General features: G+C 51.5%; 8 protein-coding genes across 8 annotated transcripts; 5 read left to right on the top strand and 3 right to left on the bottom strand.

Annotated features, from left to right (window-relative positions):
• Positions 1-266: 266 nt before the first annotated feature.
• PV05_04021 (uncharacterized protein) lies at positions 267-2,342 on the top strand (the record flags this gene model as incomplete). The annotated part of the gene is made up of 1 exon (XM_013464709.1): positions 267-2,342. One exon carries the CDS (start codon positions 267-269, stop codon positions 2,340-2,342), a length of 2,076 nt encoding a protein of 691 aa, XP_013320163.1.
• Positions 2,343-5,526: 3,184 nt separating this feature from the next.
• PV05_04020 (uncharacterized protein) lies at positions 5,527-7,187 on the bottom strand. Its single transcript, XM_013464708.1, has 2 exons — positions 6,706-7,187; positions 5,527-6,654 (listed from the first exon to the last, which is right to left on the bottom strand). Exons 1-2 carry the CDS (start codon positions 7,007-7,009, stop codon positions 6,254-6,256), a joined length of 705 nt encoding a protein of 234 aa, XP_013320162.1. The 5' UTR covers positions 7,010-7,187; the 3' UTR covers positions 5,527-6,253.
• A 28-nt stretch (positions 7,188-7,215) lies between these two features.
• Positions 7,216-8,874, bottom strand: PV05_04019 (uncharacterized protein). The gene is made up of 3 exons (XM_013464707.1): positions 8,519-8,874; positions 7,950-8,467; positions 7,216-7,896 (listed from the first exon to the last, which is right to left on the bottom strand). Exons 1-3 carry the CDS (start codon positions 8,519-8,521, stop codon positions 7,887-7,889), a joined length of 531 nt encoding a protein of 176 aa, XP_013320161.1. The 5' UTR covers positions 8,522-8,874; the 3' UTR covers positions 7,216-7,886.
• Positions 8,875-8,945: 71 nt separating this feature from the next.
• PV05_04018 (uncharacterized protein) lies at positions 8,946-10,277 on the top strand. The gene is made up of 4 exons (XM_013464706.1): positions 8,946-9,395; positions 9,457-9,628; positions 9,829-9,918; positions 9,969-10,277. Exons 1-4 carry the CDS (start codon positions 9,316-9,318, stop codon positions 10,017-10,019), a joined length of 393 nt encoding a protein of 130 aa, XP_013320160.1. The 5' UTR covers positions 8,946-9,315; the 3' UTR covers positions 10,020-10,277.
• PV05_04017 (ribosomal protein L14) lies at positions 10,191-10,883 on the bottom strand. The gene is made up of 3 exons (XM_013464705.1): positions 10,792-10,883; positions 10,656-10,743; positions 10,191-10,597 (listed from the first exon to the last, which is right to left on the bottom strand). Exons 1-3 carry the CDS (start codon positions 10,804-10,806, stop codon positions 10,296-10,298), a joined length of 405 nt encoding a protein of 134 aa, XP_013320159.1. The 5' UTR covers positions 10,807-10,883; the 3' UTR covers positions 10,191-10,295.
• A 157-nt stretch (positions 10,884-11,040) lies between these two features.
• PV05_04016 (uncharacterized protein) lies at positions 11,041-14,329 on the top strand. The gene is made up of 2 exons (XM_013464704.1): positions 11,041-11,521; positions 11,570-14,329. The coding sequence occupies exons 1-2, from the start codon at positions 11,420-11,422 to the stop codon at positions 13,784-13,786; spliced, it is 2,319 nt and encodes a 772-aa protein (XP_013320158.1). The 5' UTR covers positions 11,041-11,419; the 3' UTR covers positions 13,787-14,329.
• A 72-nt stretch (positions 14,330-14,401) lies between these two features.
• PV05_04015 (uncharacterized protein) lies at positions 14,402-15,878 on the top strand. The gene is made up of 2 exons (XM_013464703.1): positions 14,402-14,840; positions 14,894-15,878. The coding sequence occupies exons 1-2, from the start codon at positions 14,702-14,704 to the stop codon at positions 15,670-15,672; spliced, it is 918 nt and encodes a 305-aa protein (XP_013320157.1). The 5' UTR covers positions 14,402-14,701; the 3' UTR covers positions 15,673-15,878.
• A 1,091-nt stretch (positions 15,879-16,969) lies between these two features.
• Positions 16,970-18,619, top strand: PV05_04014 (uncharacterized protein). Its single transcript, XM_013464702.1, has 3 exons — positions 16,970-17,070; positions 17,119-17,819; positions 17,881-18,619. The coding sequence occupies exons 1-3, from the start codon at positions 17,025-17,027 to the stop codon at positions 18,262-18,264; spliced, it is 1,131 nt and encodes a 376-aa protein (XP_013320156.1). The 5' UTR covers positions 16,970-17,024; the 3' UTR covers positions 18,265-18,619.
• The last annotated feature ends 88 nt before the right edge of the window (positions 18,620-18,707 follow it).

The following is an 18,707-nucleotide window of genomic DNA, read 5'->3' as shown; positions in this document are numbered from 1 at the left end:
TCGAATTTCCCAGCAGTGGCTGCGTGGAAAACCTAGGTACTGATTAGTGTGCTCATTGCTGCGGCGCCTTTCCGAAACATGAGGGCTGTGACGATCGCTTGTGCGACTGGCCCCTATCCTGAAACACTGGATTTGCCGCGCGCCTTCGCGAGGCCAGGCGCAAGGATGGCACAGCCTTGCTACATGGATCATGGTATATATCAATTGAAAAGGTAAGGACCCCTCAAGCTGGAATCTGAGGTTAGTATCGCGCCCGTCATGAGATAATGAATGAATTCTTTCGTCGCTTTCTTGAGCTTTGGAGGCACATTACCGGACAAATACGTTCTCGCGGTCTACTTGGAATCATCTCAAATCTGGAGTATGTAGCAGCTCGATGGAAAAACGAAAGCTTGAGTCTTTGCCATCGAACGACATTGGAAAAGCGAGAGCGCTACAGCTACACTCGTCTTGAAACTCCGCAAAGCATCCGTGTCGTCGAACTCCTTCCGGCTCGTCTGCTCGACAGCACCTTACGTTTCAACGTTCACCACACCAGCGTGCACGACCAGCGATTCGCCTACACTGCGGTATCGTATGCATGGGGAAAGCGTAAGCCGGGCCAGGACTTGCTTGTCGAGTGCGATGGCCGGCGCGCTTATATACCTCCAACCCTGCACTCTGCCCTCGTCAGGATAAGGGAGCAGAAAATTACCAGCCAATTCATCTGGGCAGATGCTCTGTGCATTGATCAGGCTGATGATGATGATGCTGCAGCCAAAGACGAGAAGTCAGCCCAAGTGAGTATGATGGACCAGATATTCGCCCATGCTCGGGAAGTGATCGTCGACCTCGGCGAGCTTCGCCACGAGGACCGCACAGTCCTTTCCATACTTGACCATTACGGCTCCATCTCCGAGAAAGTATGGACAAGCGTCAATGTCGCAGCTGGTACGGCATCCGTGGAAGATAGCATCCGCATTCTAGATGCTCTACAATTCCCTGCCGCACAATCTGCATTCTGGAAATCATTCCAACGGTTCATATGCCGCCCTTGGTTCACCAGAGTCTGGATTATTCAGGAGTTTGCGCTGGCCTGCTCTCCGCAATTCATGATAGGACGTCAATTTCGCGACGCTGAGTTTCTGCCCAATGCCGTAGCTCGCGCAGCACAGCATTTGGGAATCCTGTACATCCAGGACAGTTTCTATGGCTCAAGACCCAATCGCAATACTGCCATTGCCGATGCATACTTCTATGTCTTGGAGAAGCACCAAGCAGTATTCCGGATCCACAGCGCCAGAACCCGTCTGGGTTACCAAAGGTCTCTTTGCGAGTTACTCGATGGCACAACACTGTATTTCGAAGCCACCGATCCTCGCGATCGCGTGTATGCACTCCTGGGCCTGTCTGACGACGAGAACATCAAGCAGGACCTGTATGTCGATTACAAAGAGGCCGAGAATGACTTTGCGATTCGTGTGAGCTTGTACCTCAGTCGGCGACAGTTTGGTATATATCCGTTGTACCACTGCGTCGGCGACGTGGAGGGATACGTTTCGTGGGCAATGAACCTCACCAATACCCGAGAAGGACTTGCCAATTTGATCGGGCCTTCGGGCTACACGAAACGAGACATGTACAGTGCTTGCGGTCCGGCACGATTTGTCCGCAAGATGTCCGAGCTCCGAGTGCATGGACTCACAGTGCGTGGCTGGATCCTCGACACCATCACGCTGTGCATGGAAAGGAGTATGCCTCATGATGCGCAGCTGAAAACTCCGCGAGATCTGGAGAAGCATGCTGTGTGGCAGGGCCTTGCTCTGGACTGGATGCTTTCGGTCTCACCCACGCAACCTCAGCCGGAGGATGAGTTCGTCAAGACGTGCTGGCGGACAGTCATTGCGGATCTGGTTGAGCCCAGCGGCGGTGAAGGCCATGGTTATCGTCGTCTACGTGACTGGTCAAGCTCAGATCGCTGCATCAACACCGTGGACAGGATCATGCGTGTCGCGTACAAGAAATGGAAAGGCGACTTGCCCGAGTCATATACACTGGACTTGACCGGCACCGAGCTCAACGACCTGCGCATCTACGCCGAAAGCTTCTCAAATACGCTTGGACGCAAATTGGCTCTGAGCAAGGAGATGAGGACGCCTTGCGTGGTGCCCTACGACGCCTGCGAGGGGGATAACATCGTCATCATCCAGGGATGTCAGATCCCTTTCGTCCTGCGCCGAAGGAATGACGGTGATGGGAAGGGCGAGTACTTCCGCATCGTGGGCTGTGCGTACGTGCATGGTATCATGGATGGTGAGACTGTGGGCGATGGGTCGGATGTGAGAGATATCGAGATTTGGTAGCGCCACCTTTGGACCTATTATCATTTGTCTATGGAAATGGTGCATCGATTTTGTGAAAAAGGAGAGCCCCAGGGAATCTAATCTGCAGTCTTCGGTGTTTGAAGGTGGAGGCGCCGGCCTCTTTCCACGGACAGACACATGTTGAATAGAAGCAGTGTACAGAAAGGTTTTCAGTAGCCGACGGTGGTGCATAGTAGAAGAAAGAGAGTCTCGCGCCATGGAGAGAGCGAATAAGAGTAGCTAGATAGCAAGCCCTGCTCGCATGGAAGCTACCAAAGCTCGACGATCCCAGCCTCGCAGCCTCATCGGGGCATAATGAGGTTGTGGCAAAAGGGGGCCCGCACTTCGTCCGTCTCTCCGGTTAAAAGGTCATATCAAGAGTCATCGACCGAGCAATCTGTAGAGATTTGGTGATCCTCCAACATTCGTCGATCATGCTTACCAGTCCGTGTGGTTGGTCTCACCCGCTGACCCTGTCCTCAAGGGAGCTGCGTCGGTTTTGGATTTGTCAATTCGTCGATCCCACCACGGCTCTGAGATTGGGCCTCATAACCAACTAGTCCGACTGAGATGACCAGTCAGTGAACAAAACACAAGCTCGAGTCGACCAATCCGTTTGTCAGTCCCAGGTTAACCTGGTTGCAATCATCTTCCTCCTAGAAAAGGGCGCAAAGATGTCCTATTGCCCGTGGCATGGTCTTGAAATGCTGTGTATTGAATTACACTGATCTGTTGGCCCGATAGACAAGGAGATAGCAAACCGTACCACCCTGGACCGGAGAGCTATTTCCGTGAGGCCATAGTGAGCGTGACATCCACACTTCAGGCAGCAACGCCAGCAACGCTCACCAGTTCATGCTGTACTACATCGTTAATATATACTGTGAAATCAGTCGCCGCCTCACCTTAACGGTAGGGGTAGCTAGACTCCACATGATTCCGTGGCAAGCCGCACATGAAAGTCGAGCCGAGCGGCCAATGGCTTCACCTGCAGCAGGCCATGTGCGCGGCCACGTCTACCTCTGGGGGGTCAAGAACACATTTTTGCCGGCAGGTCAGAATGCGCAAAGAACTTGGTCTTGCTCTTGTCCTACATAAAGGTGGGCCAAGCTTGTGGTATGCTTCCAGAAAGAGGCGACTGCACACCGAGTCATGGTATGGTGTATGCTGTTGTTGGGCGGAAGACGATTCAGGCCAGGACTCACTGGAGAGACGTTATCACATCTTGTGGTTGCAGCGTCGACTCGGACTTTTTACTCGCCGAAGTGAGACTGTTGCGACGTTAATCGTGTACACAGTATTGCCGATAGGACAACAATGGCACACTGAACCAACAGCGGATATGTCGCACGGAATCCCACTGGAATTAATGCCATGGGCCAGATGTAGTCTCTTTCATTGGATTCCTAGGCAGACACCTAGGCAAGAAAGCAAGGTGAGGATAAGCCTGTTGTTGAACCCATGGAAGAATTTGATATCGACGACGACCCCTTGACAATTTAGCCATATTGCCTATTTCGAAGCGGCATGCATGGACTGGAATTCTTGGGCACCAACGTCCAATCATTCACATAGTCGGGGATGTTCGCAAAGTCATGAACTTCTGTAAACAGCCGATTGGTCGCTCGTGTGCGCTCGTGACCATTGTACGCTTACGATGAAGGTGCGATGTTATCGAACAGCTGCCACAACACCCCCAACGCTGCTGTTGGTCGATTAATTGGTTCGCTTAAAGGTCTGGCGGAATGTGCTGAACGCGTTAGCTGGTATAGATGCTGCGGTGCTTCAGAAAGTTTGAAGAGGATATTCCAAGGGGCAAAACATGAACAAGAGCAGAGGCTTGATCGAAGGATGGTGATCCTTGTAGGAGAGTGGAGGGCAGCTTTGAGTTTCAGCGAACGTCCCAGAACCGATGGCAACCTAATTATTGTGAACGCCAGATGTGGTGTCTTAGATCAGCCCCCCTCCCCCATAATTCAGCCCGGATCCTTTTCCGAGAATGTCGTGAGGCAAAGAACCTTGAACCAGGAGGTTGGTGCAACAGCACAGCAGGTCTTAGAGCTAAAAAGACCCCAAGTAGTAAGACCTCACCTACTGACGTTGCGGGGCAGGAGAAGAGGGTTTTTCTTTGCCAAAAGTTTGTCCATGACTACTGTAACCTGTAATCCATCAAGCGGAGAAAAACGGCTGTCTCGGCAGGTAGAACTTTCCCGGCTGTGCAGTTGCTGCGAAACTGGAGGACGAGGCCTCAAGGTGTCTCACCCACAGAGGAGCCGAATAAAGAGAGGTGCAGCTTGAAACTCGAGCTTCGTCGTGATCGCTCATAGTACCGATGATCGATCATTTTATTGTCTGTGACGTGCACAGACAAAGTGGGCACAGATACTTGGGTGCTGCGTACAGTGGCCTTTGCGGGAGAATACTTACGCCCAGCACCTAAGTGCCCACTGCCCAGCCCTCTCAACATCGGCGCACTCCTTCTGCATGTCGTCACAAGGACGGCGAATGAGAGACTGCTGCGGAATGGCGTGGAAATAATGGGCCTTGCCACAAGGCGATCAGAGTTAGCGCTCGGACGAGATAGCCGCCCTGCCATCCGGGGTTGAAAAGAGGGGGCATACGAGTATCACCGTAAGCCAACGGTCAGCCCAGCGTGCCTACCAAGTACGGAGTAACAGAGTCGTCGAACTCTCCAACAGTCCAGTGGCCCAAGCTCTCTGCTATGACCGGCCGCTATGACGATTTGTTGGAAGGATACTTGCTTGACGTGGAGTGCGTGGTTGAGCTTTCGGGTGGCACTTTTCAGATGCGTTGATCTCGACTGGCTGCGATGACCTGCCTCGAAAGTACACCAGCGATACCTCTGGACTGAATTCAAGTAGTATGTGTCGGAGTGAGAGACCCAGGAAAAGTGATTTTTGCAGAGTAGATTCGAAAGATCTAGACCAAGGCGTCTGACTGCAAGAGCCGTCCTGGAAAGGTGTGGACTTGAAGATGCATGCATTAGACGAGAGAAATGCCCCAGGCAGCAGCTTTTCCCGACTCAAGACACGCACTAGGCTCGCTTATTGTTGATCGTGGGTTCGTGCATGAACCATCAGTGGATGAGGCTCACTAACGTAGGTTGACTATCACTTTACTTCCGGATCACCGTGCCAGTCAGAGTACGTACCCACCAAGAAGAAGAGCAGAAATTGTTGGTATAAGCTCAGCTTATTTCGACGCTAAGGGTTCGAGCAGAGCATGATATTCGTATGCAGCCAAGGTGGTCAGGCTTTGCACGCTTTGTTCCTGAATATTACGAAGTCTCCAAGGGAGTCGGGATCACCAGGATGTACATACTCCGTTCTCCGTAGTACTGTGTACACGCGGTACTCACCATCATCCGATCATTTCCCTGCTTAAGCGTTGGCCCCATCACAGTTCGTATCGTAACTGCCAAAAACAAAATCGCTCAAATTCATCCATGTGCGAGTACACACGATGTACGCGTACACTGAGGTCTGGAATCTTCTGTTACACGACATACTGAATCCGGCCCCTGCCCCAAAAAAGCTACCAACAATGTAATCCACGTGTAGTACAGCATGACCACGCTCCAACGCTTCAACACCAAAGGAGATGTATCTCCTCCTGTTAAGAAAAAAGTAAAATCTGCGTGCTGCATGATCGTCTCTGCGCGCTCCTGTTGATCGATAACCTTATGCAGCTCGTTATCTGGATGGATGAAATATCATTAGATTCATTAAAACCCCTGCCCAAGCATATCCGTCATGTGTCGCGTTATTGGGTGCTTCGCACTATCATGGAGTACGTTCCTGGGCACAACGATAAAGTCGTTGTGTCACAAAAGTCGAACATGTGAAGCCTCGTCTTGGGTTTTGATACGTCAGACCACCAGTGATCCTATATCATATCTCCCCCAATGCTTTGGAGATCCCAAGTCCAAGCCGTTCCGAGTCGACGACTTCTCTTCCGGCTGGAACCGCTGCCCCGCTTAAATCCTCGGCCTCATCTGAGCATTCGCTGCTGGGAGTTGTGGTCTGAGATTGATATTCGAGAATGGTTGACTCAAAGTCGGGAAGCTCCGTTTCCTTGGCTGCATGGGTCCAGAACGCCTCGGCCGTTTGAAGCTGAGAAAACCATTCGGCTACCGTCATCTCTTTGCCGCGGAATGTCAGCAAAAGATCTCCGTATTGCTGTAACCCCGCTCGCGATGCTTTGTGCTTCCAGTCAGGGTGAGCATCCTCGAGCAAATATCGACGTTCTGCAGCAAGATGGTTGACATAGTTGAAAAATGCACCTTCAGAGTCTGGCCTCGGTTAGCGGGTTGCATGAACACCTGCTCATCTGGCACGCTTACAGCTGACGGTGCCTGTTTTCCTTCCAAAGGGCAACTCCACGAGGCGGTCGAAGCGCTCGTCTAGTAGCTCTTGTAGTCTGATGTAAGAAGCGTATACAATGGAGGTCGATTCCTGCAAGGTCCACAGTTGTTCCTGCACAGCCTCTGGGAGTTGTAAGAGCATAGAGGAGGGCAAAGCAGCCACATGGGAAACATGACTGGGGTCGTGAGAGTGTGGTGGTGCTAGGAATAGGGCGTCTGGAGAGCTGGTCCTTCTCAAAGGTGCACGTCGTGATGGTGAAGACATGGTCGAAGAAGTGTACATTTTGCGTGCGTATAGACTGTTGAAGGAACAGCTTTTGATTTGAATATTTAAACAAGGGCGAATTGAAGGTATAAATACAACGGAAAAGACCAAGAGTATGTGGGACAGGAGGTTTGAGAAGGTAAAGGTAGACCTGCAGAGATGAAGCACAGACAGTCACATCAGTTGGGGGAAGAGGATGGTTATATCGAGGGAATCGAGAGGGTCTGATGGAGGGCATTCCCCAAGTATTTCTGATTGGCCCGGGAAGAGACACGGTTAAAAAGTGGTTCTCCTGTGTGGAAACTGGATGGGATCACGCCAAAATCATGTATTGGCTGGAGACCGTGTGCGGTTTCGTGACGTATGAGTACGATACACATGTGGTTGGTGGTTGGTGCTTGGGGTGGGAGCCTCATGGCCACCTGGGCAGTCTTTCATGATCAGCCCACTGCTCGAATCACAATTCCTGGAACGACTCTCCGTGTCATGCCTCACCAGGTCCACCCTAAGCATTTGATGGAGAATGCCGCACAACTAACATTAGCACTCATTAGGTGATTAGTTCTCAAGTAGCTCGTGAAAGGGGGAAAGTCATCGGGAAATCATCCGATCTGCTGCGTTTTCAACCAGGAGCAGTGACGCCAGCTGTTTGGATTTGGGGTCCTTTTTCTTGCGGACGAGGTGGCCGATGCAATTGTACAAACTCGATCCCATCCACTTGACGTAAGGCTATACTTCCATCACTGTTGCCACGGCGAGAGATATAGCGAGAGCGAGAACTGCCGCATCAAAATGATGAACAAATCGCGGACATCCATTCCGAGCATGTGAGAGACACTAGGCCAGGCACCAACACCGGTGGTCATAGTGCCGTCTTTGCCAGGACTCCCCCGATTCACTGAATTCTTCGATCCTGTCAGATGCTAGCCATAACGGCAGAGTGCAGGCGTTGGCTTACCGTTGGATCAGATGTACCCCGGACGCCGTCTCGACGATGCCGCTCATTTCTCCCGGTTGCAGAGCAAAGGCAGCGTCTTCAAATTCCTTCTGCATCTGGCCTTTTCCGAAGAACCCTAGATCTCCTCGCTTCCGCGCACTGCTGCAGTCCGACTCGGACACGGCAAGATCACCGAGAGACTTCTGACCAGAGCGGATTTGATCCTCGTATCCCTTCAACATCTCGATGGCTTCCTCTTTGGATCGTGTGATGTTGGTCTCCCGCCAGGATGAAGGTCGACGGCTGTCTTTGTGCTTGACCAGCAGATGTGCAGCCCGGATTTTACCCTCAGCTGCAGCACCATCGATGCGGGTGTTGGCAGAGCTGTGATGTTGAGCCATGTAGCCCTTGAGAATTTCGGTGTCGGCGCCCTCAGGAGGTTCCCATCTTGACTCGTGAGTCTTCTGATTGAAGTAGTAGGGGAGGTTCTTGGAGTTGGAATGGCGGACCTCCCAGTCTGGGGGCAAGCCAGTGTCAGTCTATGGTCCGCATTGTCAGTCTCAATCGTTAAAATGGTGGGAGTGAGTTACCATTGCTGTAAAGTGTGGATCTCAAGTTCAGTGTGAATGTTCAGTCGGGATGTTGTCCTTTGGATGTGTCCGTGTAGAAACAATGCCAATCGTTGAGGATGCAGGATGCGGTGCCTGAAAAGGCCACAAAAGGCGCAACCAGGTGGGGCCGTGAGTTTGTTTATTGTCAGCAGATCGTTGACCACGAGGTAAGGCTGAACGTGATGCGGTGTGATGGCGGTAGAGGACCGAAGCAGCGAATGAACAATTGATTCCAAGACTATCACTTTGTGGTGCTCGTCGATACCCAATCCCAAGTGCAAATGCTAGGTTGGTGAGTGGTCACATTGACCTTGGTAGGTACGGTACGAGACTCGGGGGGTGGTGGTGAAGAGGTTATAAGTAATCCGGGGCTGGCCAGGCACAAAATCCCAAGGCGGCGTCGCACCTCAGGCACTTGAACTCGCCTAATTAGTTAGACTGCTAGCCCGGGACTGCGGGGCGAAAATTCACCGTGGACGGCGCAAGCATCGATTCATCCTGCAGGTCCTCATCCGATCTTCACTCTAAACATAATATTTTATTCCAGCGGTCAACTCTGTCAACACACTGTCCAGACATTCAACAAGTTGACTCTAATATCGACACTTATCAACTCCACGCATTCGCCCCCTTGACACCCAACAAAGCTATCCTCTTCACCTGGTACCAGCACACTCAGAACAGGCTTCGGAACAAGACCATCTTAGAAATCCTGCCTCGCCTCACAACTTGAACATTGTTCAACACCTCAAGCACATTTCTCTGCGGCCAAAACTATGTCTGCCGCAGCTTCCCCTGCGCCCAGTGACGGCGAAACTAAGCGCGGCGAAGTCTCGTACAGATTTTGTCAAGAATGGTCAGTCATCCGCGCCCCTTGGCCTAGGTATGTTCGTGTCACTAACAGATGTCTCGCGCAGTTCCAATCTCCTCTACCCCAAGGAAGACAGAAACACGTCGACGCTACTGTACATCTGCAAGGCTTGCCATGCCACAACTACTCACGACTCGGCATGCACATACCGACAACAACTGGGTGCTACTGTGCAAGAAACAGCTGGAGTGACTACAGATGTTGCAAATGATCCTACTGTGGGTTCTGCTCCTTCCGAGTTGCTACTCCCGTGCTTGTGTACTCTCTGCGGAGAGCAGCTCAGATGCAAGGAATGTGGTAGCGAAGTCATGGAGGACTCGGATAGCTCTGAGATTTCGATGTCTTCACTGAGTCCTTCGTCACTTTGAGCCTATCATGTCATCTCAAGACCCAGGCTGACAGGTGGCTCCATGTTTAGCTTCCCAGGACCAGCCAGAGGTGTCCAAAGTGTCGGGAAACGGATGCGGTATATTTTCAGTCCCAACAGCGAGGGGCTGAAACAGGAATGGTAAGTCAATGTTGGGGGACAAGAAGATGAAAAACTGATTGCTGTGTCAGAAACTTTACTATGTGTGCACTGCTTGCAATCATGTCTACACAGTCGTTTGAGCATGGCGTTGATGGAGTCCGAAGCTACTATCAAAGTATGCATTACCTGGCGCTTGCATCGAAGGCTCCAGGACGAACTTATGAGGAATACCCGGCGTGGAGCATATCGAGTGCACAGGAGTTCAGGAGAAACAACTGTCGATGGCAGAGTCGATAGGTTTGATACGCAAATGATTTGTCATGTTCATACAATTTTTTTCGTCACTATACAGGGTATCTTGACAGCTCTTCGATTGATCTTTGTACATGCGATAATCCAACCTGTGTCCCTCGTCCTTATATGTGCATTGGGGCCAGTGACAGGATCTTTGACCACTTCTTGTCTCGCAATTCCGCTCCCACCATGCTCGATAATCGTGTGCCGATGGGATCTCCATTTCTGTTGATGAGGACGCAGGCATTGTCGTCAAATCTAATCAAGCTGCCATCTTTTCTCAGTCCCTCCTTTCTGGCTCGGACTACCACCGCATGCCGTATATCACCTCGTCGCACTTTGTTGGCAATACCGACACTCGATCCGCCGGGTGTTTCGGGGCCGAAGGATCTCTGCTTTTGAACGACGACAATGATCCGGTCGCCTGTAGAAGAACAAGTGTCAGTAGGTGTAAGGCGCGATTATTGCCGCTCACAGCCTACCTATTCTCGCATGTTGGGTCTTTTTTCTCATGACCGCAACGCATTCTACGATGGCTGCTCCGGAATTGTCGATGCAATTGAGGAGCGTCTGAAGCTGTCAGAAAAGCCCATCCGTTAAACTTGTGCGGGTACTCGCCTTTAATTGTATCATCGTGGCAGCATAGTCGTGAATCAATAGGGCACGCAGGAAGGATGCTCGTTCGTAGGAGCACAGCGGTAGAAAATGAAATGCCTGCGATGGCGTGCATAAAAGTGTCGAGTGGACTGCAAGCGATTGGCCGAATTCGACACCTCCCATTAATTGACTTCGTTACTAGTGACAACACCGAGCCGCTGCCATTTATGCCATTCAGCCCGTCTCGCGCTGTCTCGCTCTGTCTCGCTCACCCACTTTCAATTCTCCCTTTTCTTGCCCTTCTTCCTCTGAAAAACGAGGGAAGAACCCTGAGTCTTTCCTTCAGTCGAGTTGACGACATACCCCTTCAAAGACTCGACCTCCGCGACCACCATGTCGCATTCCATTCACTACACCCCTGCTCCTACCTCCCTCAGGCTGGCCTGAACCCAGACCGCGTTCTGGTTGCGGCCCTCGATCAGCCACTTCGCTCATTATTGACATCTTTCCACCCGCCCCCAGTCTTAGCCCGCAAGACCGCGCACTCGGCTTACCCTTGCTTCAAATTCATCATATCCTATTCATGGTTCACACAAAAGTCGATTAATCACTGTATTGGCGCTTCGCGACGCGAATAACGCACGCGACCATGGGTCGATGTCGACCCCAAGAGTCTGAGAAGACTCAAAGGCTGTCTCTGGCTGAATTGGCGGCTCACGACGACGTCTGCTCAGACGCATTAATAGATAATGTGAGACAAGAGCCGGAACACAGAATGATAAACAATTGACACTCATAGGCATACTACAAGGCGAGGATACGGAAGAACCGGACGAAGCACTTTCCCATCCGTGGAATCAAGGAAGACGAAGTCCCTCGAATTTTGCTGCACAAAGTCATTGTGGATAAGGATCTTGTGGCTGCTGAAAAGGCGTTCCTGGCTCTTCCTGGACTTAGGAGGTACAGGAAGAGTCTGCGCACAAAGTCCGAACAAGACCATTTCCTTTCCCACCTTCGAAAGTACATTGCTATGTACCAGACCGACTGTCCTTGGGAAGTATCAACCACCAATCGCTACACTATCACCACCTATGAGGCGGCTGTGACAGCCCGACGACGAATTAGACAGGGCGATGTTGTCAAATATCTTACCGGCACCCTTGTGCCTCTCACGGCCGAGGAGTCCACTGACTTGGACATGACTAATCGTAATTTTAGCATTGTTGTTTCTGCGCGCAAGAAGAATTCATCCATCTTCTTAGGTCCCGCTCGTTTTGCCAATCATGATTGTGATGCAAACGGACGTCTTGTGACAAGAGGTGAAGACGGCATGGAGGTTGTGGCTGTGAAGAACATCGACGTTGGAGACGAGATCACTGTATCATATGGCGATGACTACTTCGGTCCTGGCAATATTGATTGTCTCTGCCACACTTGCGAAGCACTGGAGCGTAATGGATGGACTTCAAAGACGGCAATTCTGGGATCTGACAGCCATGCTTCGACTCCAGCCCCAGAATCTCTGGCAACGCCTCAGGCTCGAGGTCTCAAACGAAAACGAGATTCAGACTTGTTCTCGCAATCCTCTTCTGCGCCGCCCCCCTCAAAACACCTGAAACCTACACAATCACCTTCGAAATTGCAACACTCTTGGACGCCTCCAGGAAGTGCATTATCCGATTCGGGCCTGGAAAGCGATGCTGCGAAGACCCAAGATGCTGTTGAGAGCCGGGCGATATCAATACCAGGAGAGGAGCCAACACTTTCACCACCTCACAGCCCCTCGAGACCACAAGAGCGAGAACTCGTTGAATCGACCAGCACTGTCCTGGTATTTGATCCACCGGATCCGGAATCACAGAAACCCGTTCGACCCTGCACTTCTCCGACGAATGCAAAAGCTCGAAAGGGGCCGCGCGAAAGCAAGATGACCGCAAGACTGCTGGGGAAACTTTCTGCACGTGCACCCATATCGCCCGCACCTACCTCACCCTCAAGCCATGGATCAGCGTCCGATCCAGCTCCGTCGACTCACCCGATTCCTCCTCCTTCAGTTGCGGATACTGCTGTTTCGATAAAGGTCGAATCGGTGGAAACAACAAAAGTCGAAGCCGATGAGGATACTATCGTTGTGGCTTCAGCCTGTCAAAGCTCTCTCAGGCCTCGCGAGAACCCGCCTGCTGTGGATGAACGGAAGACTGATGGAGCTGCTTTGCCCATCCCTAATGAGGTGCCGATGCCGCACGTTGTGTCGACCATGACCACCACGACAGTCACGAAGGACGTCCACTTACCCGAAGAACCAAGCGGCCAAGGAGGCGAAACAACTGTGTTGCCTTCAATAGAACCGGGTAACAACTCGACAACCGTGACCACATTGACAGTCCACCCTGTGACGGGCACCATCCGCATCGCGGGCGATTACATTCTGACCCGAAAATTACTAGCACAGCCCCATGATCGATGGGTGCAGTGTCACAATCTGAAATGCGGGGGCTTCTTTATCCAGCCCAATGGCTATCAGACTCGACGCGAGTGTCCGCGCTGCGAACGACACAGCATGCTCTATGGATTTCCATGGCCCAAGACAGACCCTGATCCCCGCAGGCTTCTCGAGCGCTCTGGCCGCAACAAGAGAGATGCAGCCGAGTACAGCGCGTACAGGCGTAAAGGACGCTGCGGAAAGGGCACTTGGGTTGAAGGCGGAGGCGACGAGGAAGAACGCGTTATGGATCACCGGACCATTCATCGGTTCGTCCTGCCCGAGGAGGAGCGGGAAATTACAAGAAAGGGATTACTGAAGGAGGCCGAGCTGGCCCGAGCCGCGGGTGATCATGCCCTGGCGTTGCTGGAGGCCAAGATGCGTGCTGGTTCGGGAAGGACTGAAAGTGCAGTCGCACGTGGGGAGAGCGAAAGTGGATATGGAGGGTCTACGACGCCGGACGAGGCGCGACGACGAAGTAATCGCTTTGTGACAAGGCCTGTGGCTGTGTATTCCGAGAGGTATCAACACTGATTCTTGTGGAAGCGGGAGTTTTGTGGCCATTGTACTGGCATAGTGGACTGAAGATTGAAGATGAAAGGCGCGAGAGCTGCGGAGTACTCTATTGTCTGTTGATGTCCCTCCAGTGGTGCAGGCTGAATCATGGACTGAGAAAAGGTATGACATCCGGTGGCCTGTTTCGACAGGACGCCGGTAATAGTACACGCCATTGATGTGAGGGTGTGCATACTTGCTCTGCTTGCGTTGGAGATAAGAAGCACAGACAAAATACTATGGGATGTTGCAGTCTCCAATCCGAGGACATTCTCATGGAGGTGACCCTCAGCCTGATAATGTCCTTTTGTTGTACTGCCTCGCCTGAGACATCTAAATGCCGAGGTTCTCCAGACTGTGCCTGTTGGTGTGAGAACGGCCATTGCCATCGAGTCAGTGTATTCCCGAAGGTCCTGAAATAGGTGGAAAGAACATGGCCAGGCGATGTGACTTGGGACATATTCCGTACAGTCCATGTCAATGTATGTCGGGAGCAGCCAATCAGAAAGCAGCGATATCCAAGTCTTATCAGCTTGGCTAAGCGAATCGAGTCTCGCCCTCTTCGCTTTGGTCTTCTTCAACTGCGCGGAGAAACAGACTTGACATCACTCTTCTATCTGAAAGTCCTACAACGATGCTCGTAGCTCGTAAAACTGCGATCAATCGTTATCAATGATTGGCCAAACCGCAGTCGATCTCAGTCGGCTACAGGCCTTTGCTAGAGCCGCGCAGAAAGGCTGCAGCTCCCCGTTATGCCTTGAGAATCCTTCCATGGAGAAACCTCACAATTCTGTCTTCAGTTCCAGACTCTGCTAACTTCAGCTTGTTCGGGATATAGAGCTCATCGGCACTTCTTATAAAGCTCCTGTCTTTTTTGTGCTTCTGAGCTGCACGATGCCTGACCCAATGACGATACAGGACGAGTCCGACCACTTCTCCCCCTACAGGGCGGATGGCAAGCTCTACGGATTTGTGTGCGTGGTCACGGGCGCAAATATGCCAGTGGGGTCAGCGATCGTGACCGAGTTAGCAGGTAGGGCCAATATGGACATGTTGGAACATTGCGAGAGTCTGATTATTGAACAGCACACGGCGCAGCGTGCATCTACGCCTGCACGACAACAGATCAACCCTCTGGGCTGCAGAGCTCCCTCCTCAAACTCTACCCAAACACGAAGATCATCGACTATCCCTACTCAATCTCCTCGGAACAAGATACTCTGACTTTGATTGATGAGGCGCTCAATGCATGGGGAAGACTTGACGTCTGGGTTTGCTCATCGGGCCTGCTGGGTCCTCCTTCAATCGATCTTACCACTCCCGCCGACCTCCAAAAGTGCTTCGAAGCCAACAGCCTTGCTCCCTTTTTTGCCCTGAAGTACGCCCCGCACGCAATGCAAAAGACCTCTCCGAAAGGGACTTACCCGAACGCCGCACCCAAAGATCAGTGCTATGGCAGTATCATTGTGGTCACAAGCACAGCAAGTACATATGGTGGTTGTTGGGGACCGTGCTACACAATGAGCTCTCATGCCGCGTTGGGTGTGGTACGCGCCGGTGTTGCAGTGCTCAAGGGGACAGGGGTGCGTGTCAATGCCATTAGTCCCGGACAAATTGACGTCGGGGTCAGTCTGGATGGCTTCGATACCAAAGGCATGATCAACACTACACAGCTCCCGCCTGCAGCCTTACAGAGTCCTTCTGCCCAGAAACAGAACATCGGGTTGGAGAGAGCAGGACGACCAGCTGAGGTTGCGAGAGTTGCAGGTTTTCTGGCATCTGGGTTCAGTAGCTACATTACAGGCGCTAACATGGTAGTCGACGGCGGGGCGAGCGTCATGTGCCCATTGATGGTGCCAATATAGGAGGGAAAGCAAAGGTGAAGTAGTAAGTTTGAGGATTGCACTTGTCTACTTCCTTGTCTTGCAGTTCATTGGGGTTGACTTGAAAGAGGGGTCGAAGCATTCTTTGATCGTGTTTATTGATGTTGTTTGAACAAACGGAAAATTGACAGATGTTTGTTTCTATGAGTACCTAGGTAGTTGTATCTGGACATCTGTCAGGTTAAGAGGTGTTCCCTCTCAATCATCAATTCAATCGATACAATGCTTCTACATATTCTTATTCCCAGTGGTTGGAAGTATAGTCTATATATCGTTGCCGCCTCACAGTGAAGCTTGACAGGTTCGAGACAGAAAAGCCCACCAGATACCGACTTACCGCCCTTCTATATCGATATAAACGGCTTATCGCCTTTCTTGTATATGCGGTTCCTTCGTTGTTTGTTGTCTTGGTTGGGCCCATATCCGGTGCAACTCTATTTGCTCTGTTCGCATACCACACACAACAGTGTCTTCCATCCGACGAGCAGGGATAGAGAGATCCGGACTGATGAGTGAAGAGCATATACTGCCCGTCGAGCCAAGATCGAGCAGATCGCCAACAGCCCAGAAACAGTTCTTCAGCCAAGGATTGCCAGATGTCTCGGCGACGCCTGACGCGACGACAGCTTCAACCCACGTTCCTCAAAACTTCCTCCTACCGAAACTCCGTGGGGCCCTGTGGGTGAATTCGCAGGAAGCAAACGCTGCAGAGACAAATGTCATTGAGTGGCAGACAGAATCAGAACTTTTCGAAGCTGCACATTGAACATGAGGCCACTCTGCCACATCAGCTGTCCTCGGTGCTGTTTGCCGTCGAATCGCACCCTAGCGCCATATTACACGATCTACCCGTGAGATTGTGGTGTGTATCTCCATTTGTAGGGAATGACTATCTAACAGTACCGTCATGTAGTGAGTGTTGGTCCTGCTAGCGAAAAAGATTCCCTGGAAACTTCTTCTATGCACCGTATGATGATCAAAGAGCTATGGAGATAAAGCGTTTGATGATAAGGACTGGTGCCTTGTGATGGAGAGGGATGGATGAGGCAGGTTTCTAGACAGGCGGATGATAGCAGTTCTCTTACTGTGGCATGATTTCTTGGTCTGTTGCTGCCAGTAGCATCGTTGATTGATGTTCGTGAAATGAAGCCAAGTGAAATGATTCATGTTGGTTGAAAATTATGGGCGGAAAATTAAACCATCGGCCGAGTTTCCCTTTCTGATCTACGCGCAGATGCTCTGTGGATGATCCTGAACTTTTTGGACCTCGAGCATTGAAGGAGACTGCAAAGCATCCTGCGCATCACTCGCTTGACCAGAACACGTTATTGACAATGTCTCCTCGCTCCAGAGGCGCAAACCGCATTGCCGATGCTTTGGGTAAAGCTCATCCTCCCAATTTCGCTAGAACCGTGCTCACACGATCAGGATTTTCCACCAGCAACAATCACGTCTGCCGCTCTTGTCGACAAGCTCTTTCTCAACGAAGACATGCATCGACTGCCACAGCCAAAGCTACAGTCGAAGCACCTCCCATTACACAGCTATCGCCCGACGGCCCTGAAGCCTCTTCTGCTCCTCAACCTATATACACTGTAAAAGCCGGCGTCGTCGTATCCCGGCCACCACTCATCACAGCCGATCCTCACCCGTTCGAGACGGCATACTATCTCTATCAAAGACGGCTGAACGAACGATTGGTCCTGCCGTTTACCCAGTATTTCTATTACAAGCGTGGCACGCCGGCCTTTGAACACTGGCGAGCGCACCGTCAGCGGCGAGGTGGTGCTGCGACACGAGATATTGGAAAATACAACGCATACACTCCGGAGTCGTGGAACGACGAAGCGCTCGTGGGCGATGACTCCGGCTTGCAAACAAAGATTGTCCAAGATCTCATCGAGGAAGAAGGACGGGCAGAGGAATTTACCGGCGCTGGAGATCCGAAATTTGCAGGATTAAAAAGGAGAACGGCGGCGGACGACGAGAATAACCAACAGAGTCTTGAGCGAAGCTTACAACGGACGCTGTATCTGCTTGTCAAGAACAAGAAAGTCAAAGGTCAGAGTGAGAGTGAGCGATGGAAGTTCCCTAGCGGCACGATCGTGGGCTTTGAGGGTTTAAAAGAGGTAAGTCTGGATAACCACGATCCCTATCATTGGATTACAGTACTGATTCCAGGGAAAACAGGCTGCACAACGCATCCTTTTCAGCTCCCTGGGTCCCAACATGAACACCTTCTTCATTGGGAACCACCCCGTAGGCCACTACGTCTATAAGTTTGCATCCCCACAGCCTCGACCAACACCTCCGCCGGCTGCAACGACGCAGAAATCCAAAGCATCCGAGCAAGCACCTCTGAAACAACAATTGGCGCAAGAAGGGGACATGATTGATGGGGAGAAGACTTTCTACATGAAAGCGCGCATCATGGCAGGCCAGGCTGATCTGTCCGTCGCCAAGCAGAATGGCGTCGAGATCGAAGATTACAAGTGGTTGAGCAAAGACGAGGTCGAGAAACATGTTCACCCGGAGTATTGGTCCAAGATTCGGAATATGCTGGTTGCGCAGTGACCGGGCGTCACATGTCACTTGTGTATGTCATGCAAGTGCAAGCAACCGGATGGGGAGGCATACCTAGGTACCTTATCTAAGTAAGTGCTGGCTGAGATACTAGGCATGTAGATGGGAAGATTCTTGTACAATACAATACAAAGGGCTGGACTTGAAATTGTCATCGGGGCAACACTTGCATTATGCGATCACCAGATCTTCGCCCTCGAGATTTCCGAGTCTTGTTCGGTTGTCCCTGGTTTATTTTATGTCGAGATAAGTAGGGCTGGTGGGTTCTGCGACAAGGGCTTCGAGTCATCTCCTGTCTGCGGCGCACTGGTACTGGTTTTCGAAGTACATCGGTCTCACGCCAGGTTGAGACGATGTCTACCTTACCTACCTAGCTACGATCCGGTGTACAATTCGTTCTCGTCCGTTCATTTCAGGCTTGGCCTTCACGATCT

The sequence above is a fragment of the Exophiala xenobiotica genome, assembly GCF_000835505.1.
Source record: "Exophiala xenobiotica strain CBS 118157 unplaced genomic scaffold supercont1.2, whole genome shotgun sequence".
Taxonomy (NCBI): domain Eukaryota; kingdom Fungi; phylum Ascomycota; class Eurotiomycetes; order Chaetothyriales; family Herpotrichiellaceae; genus Exophiala; species Exophiala xenobiotica.
Note: the sequence above shows the minus strand (reverse complement) of the source record. Positions and strands in the feature narration are given on the sequence as shown.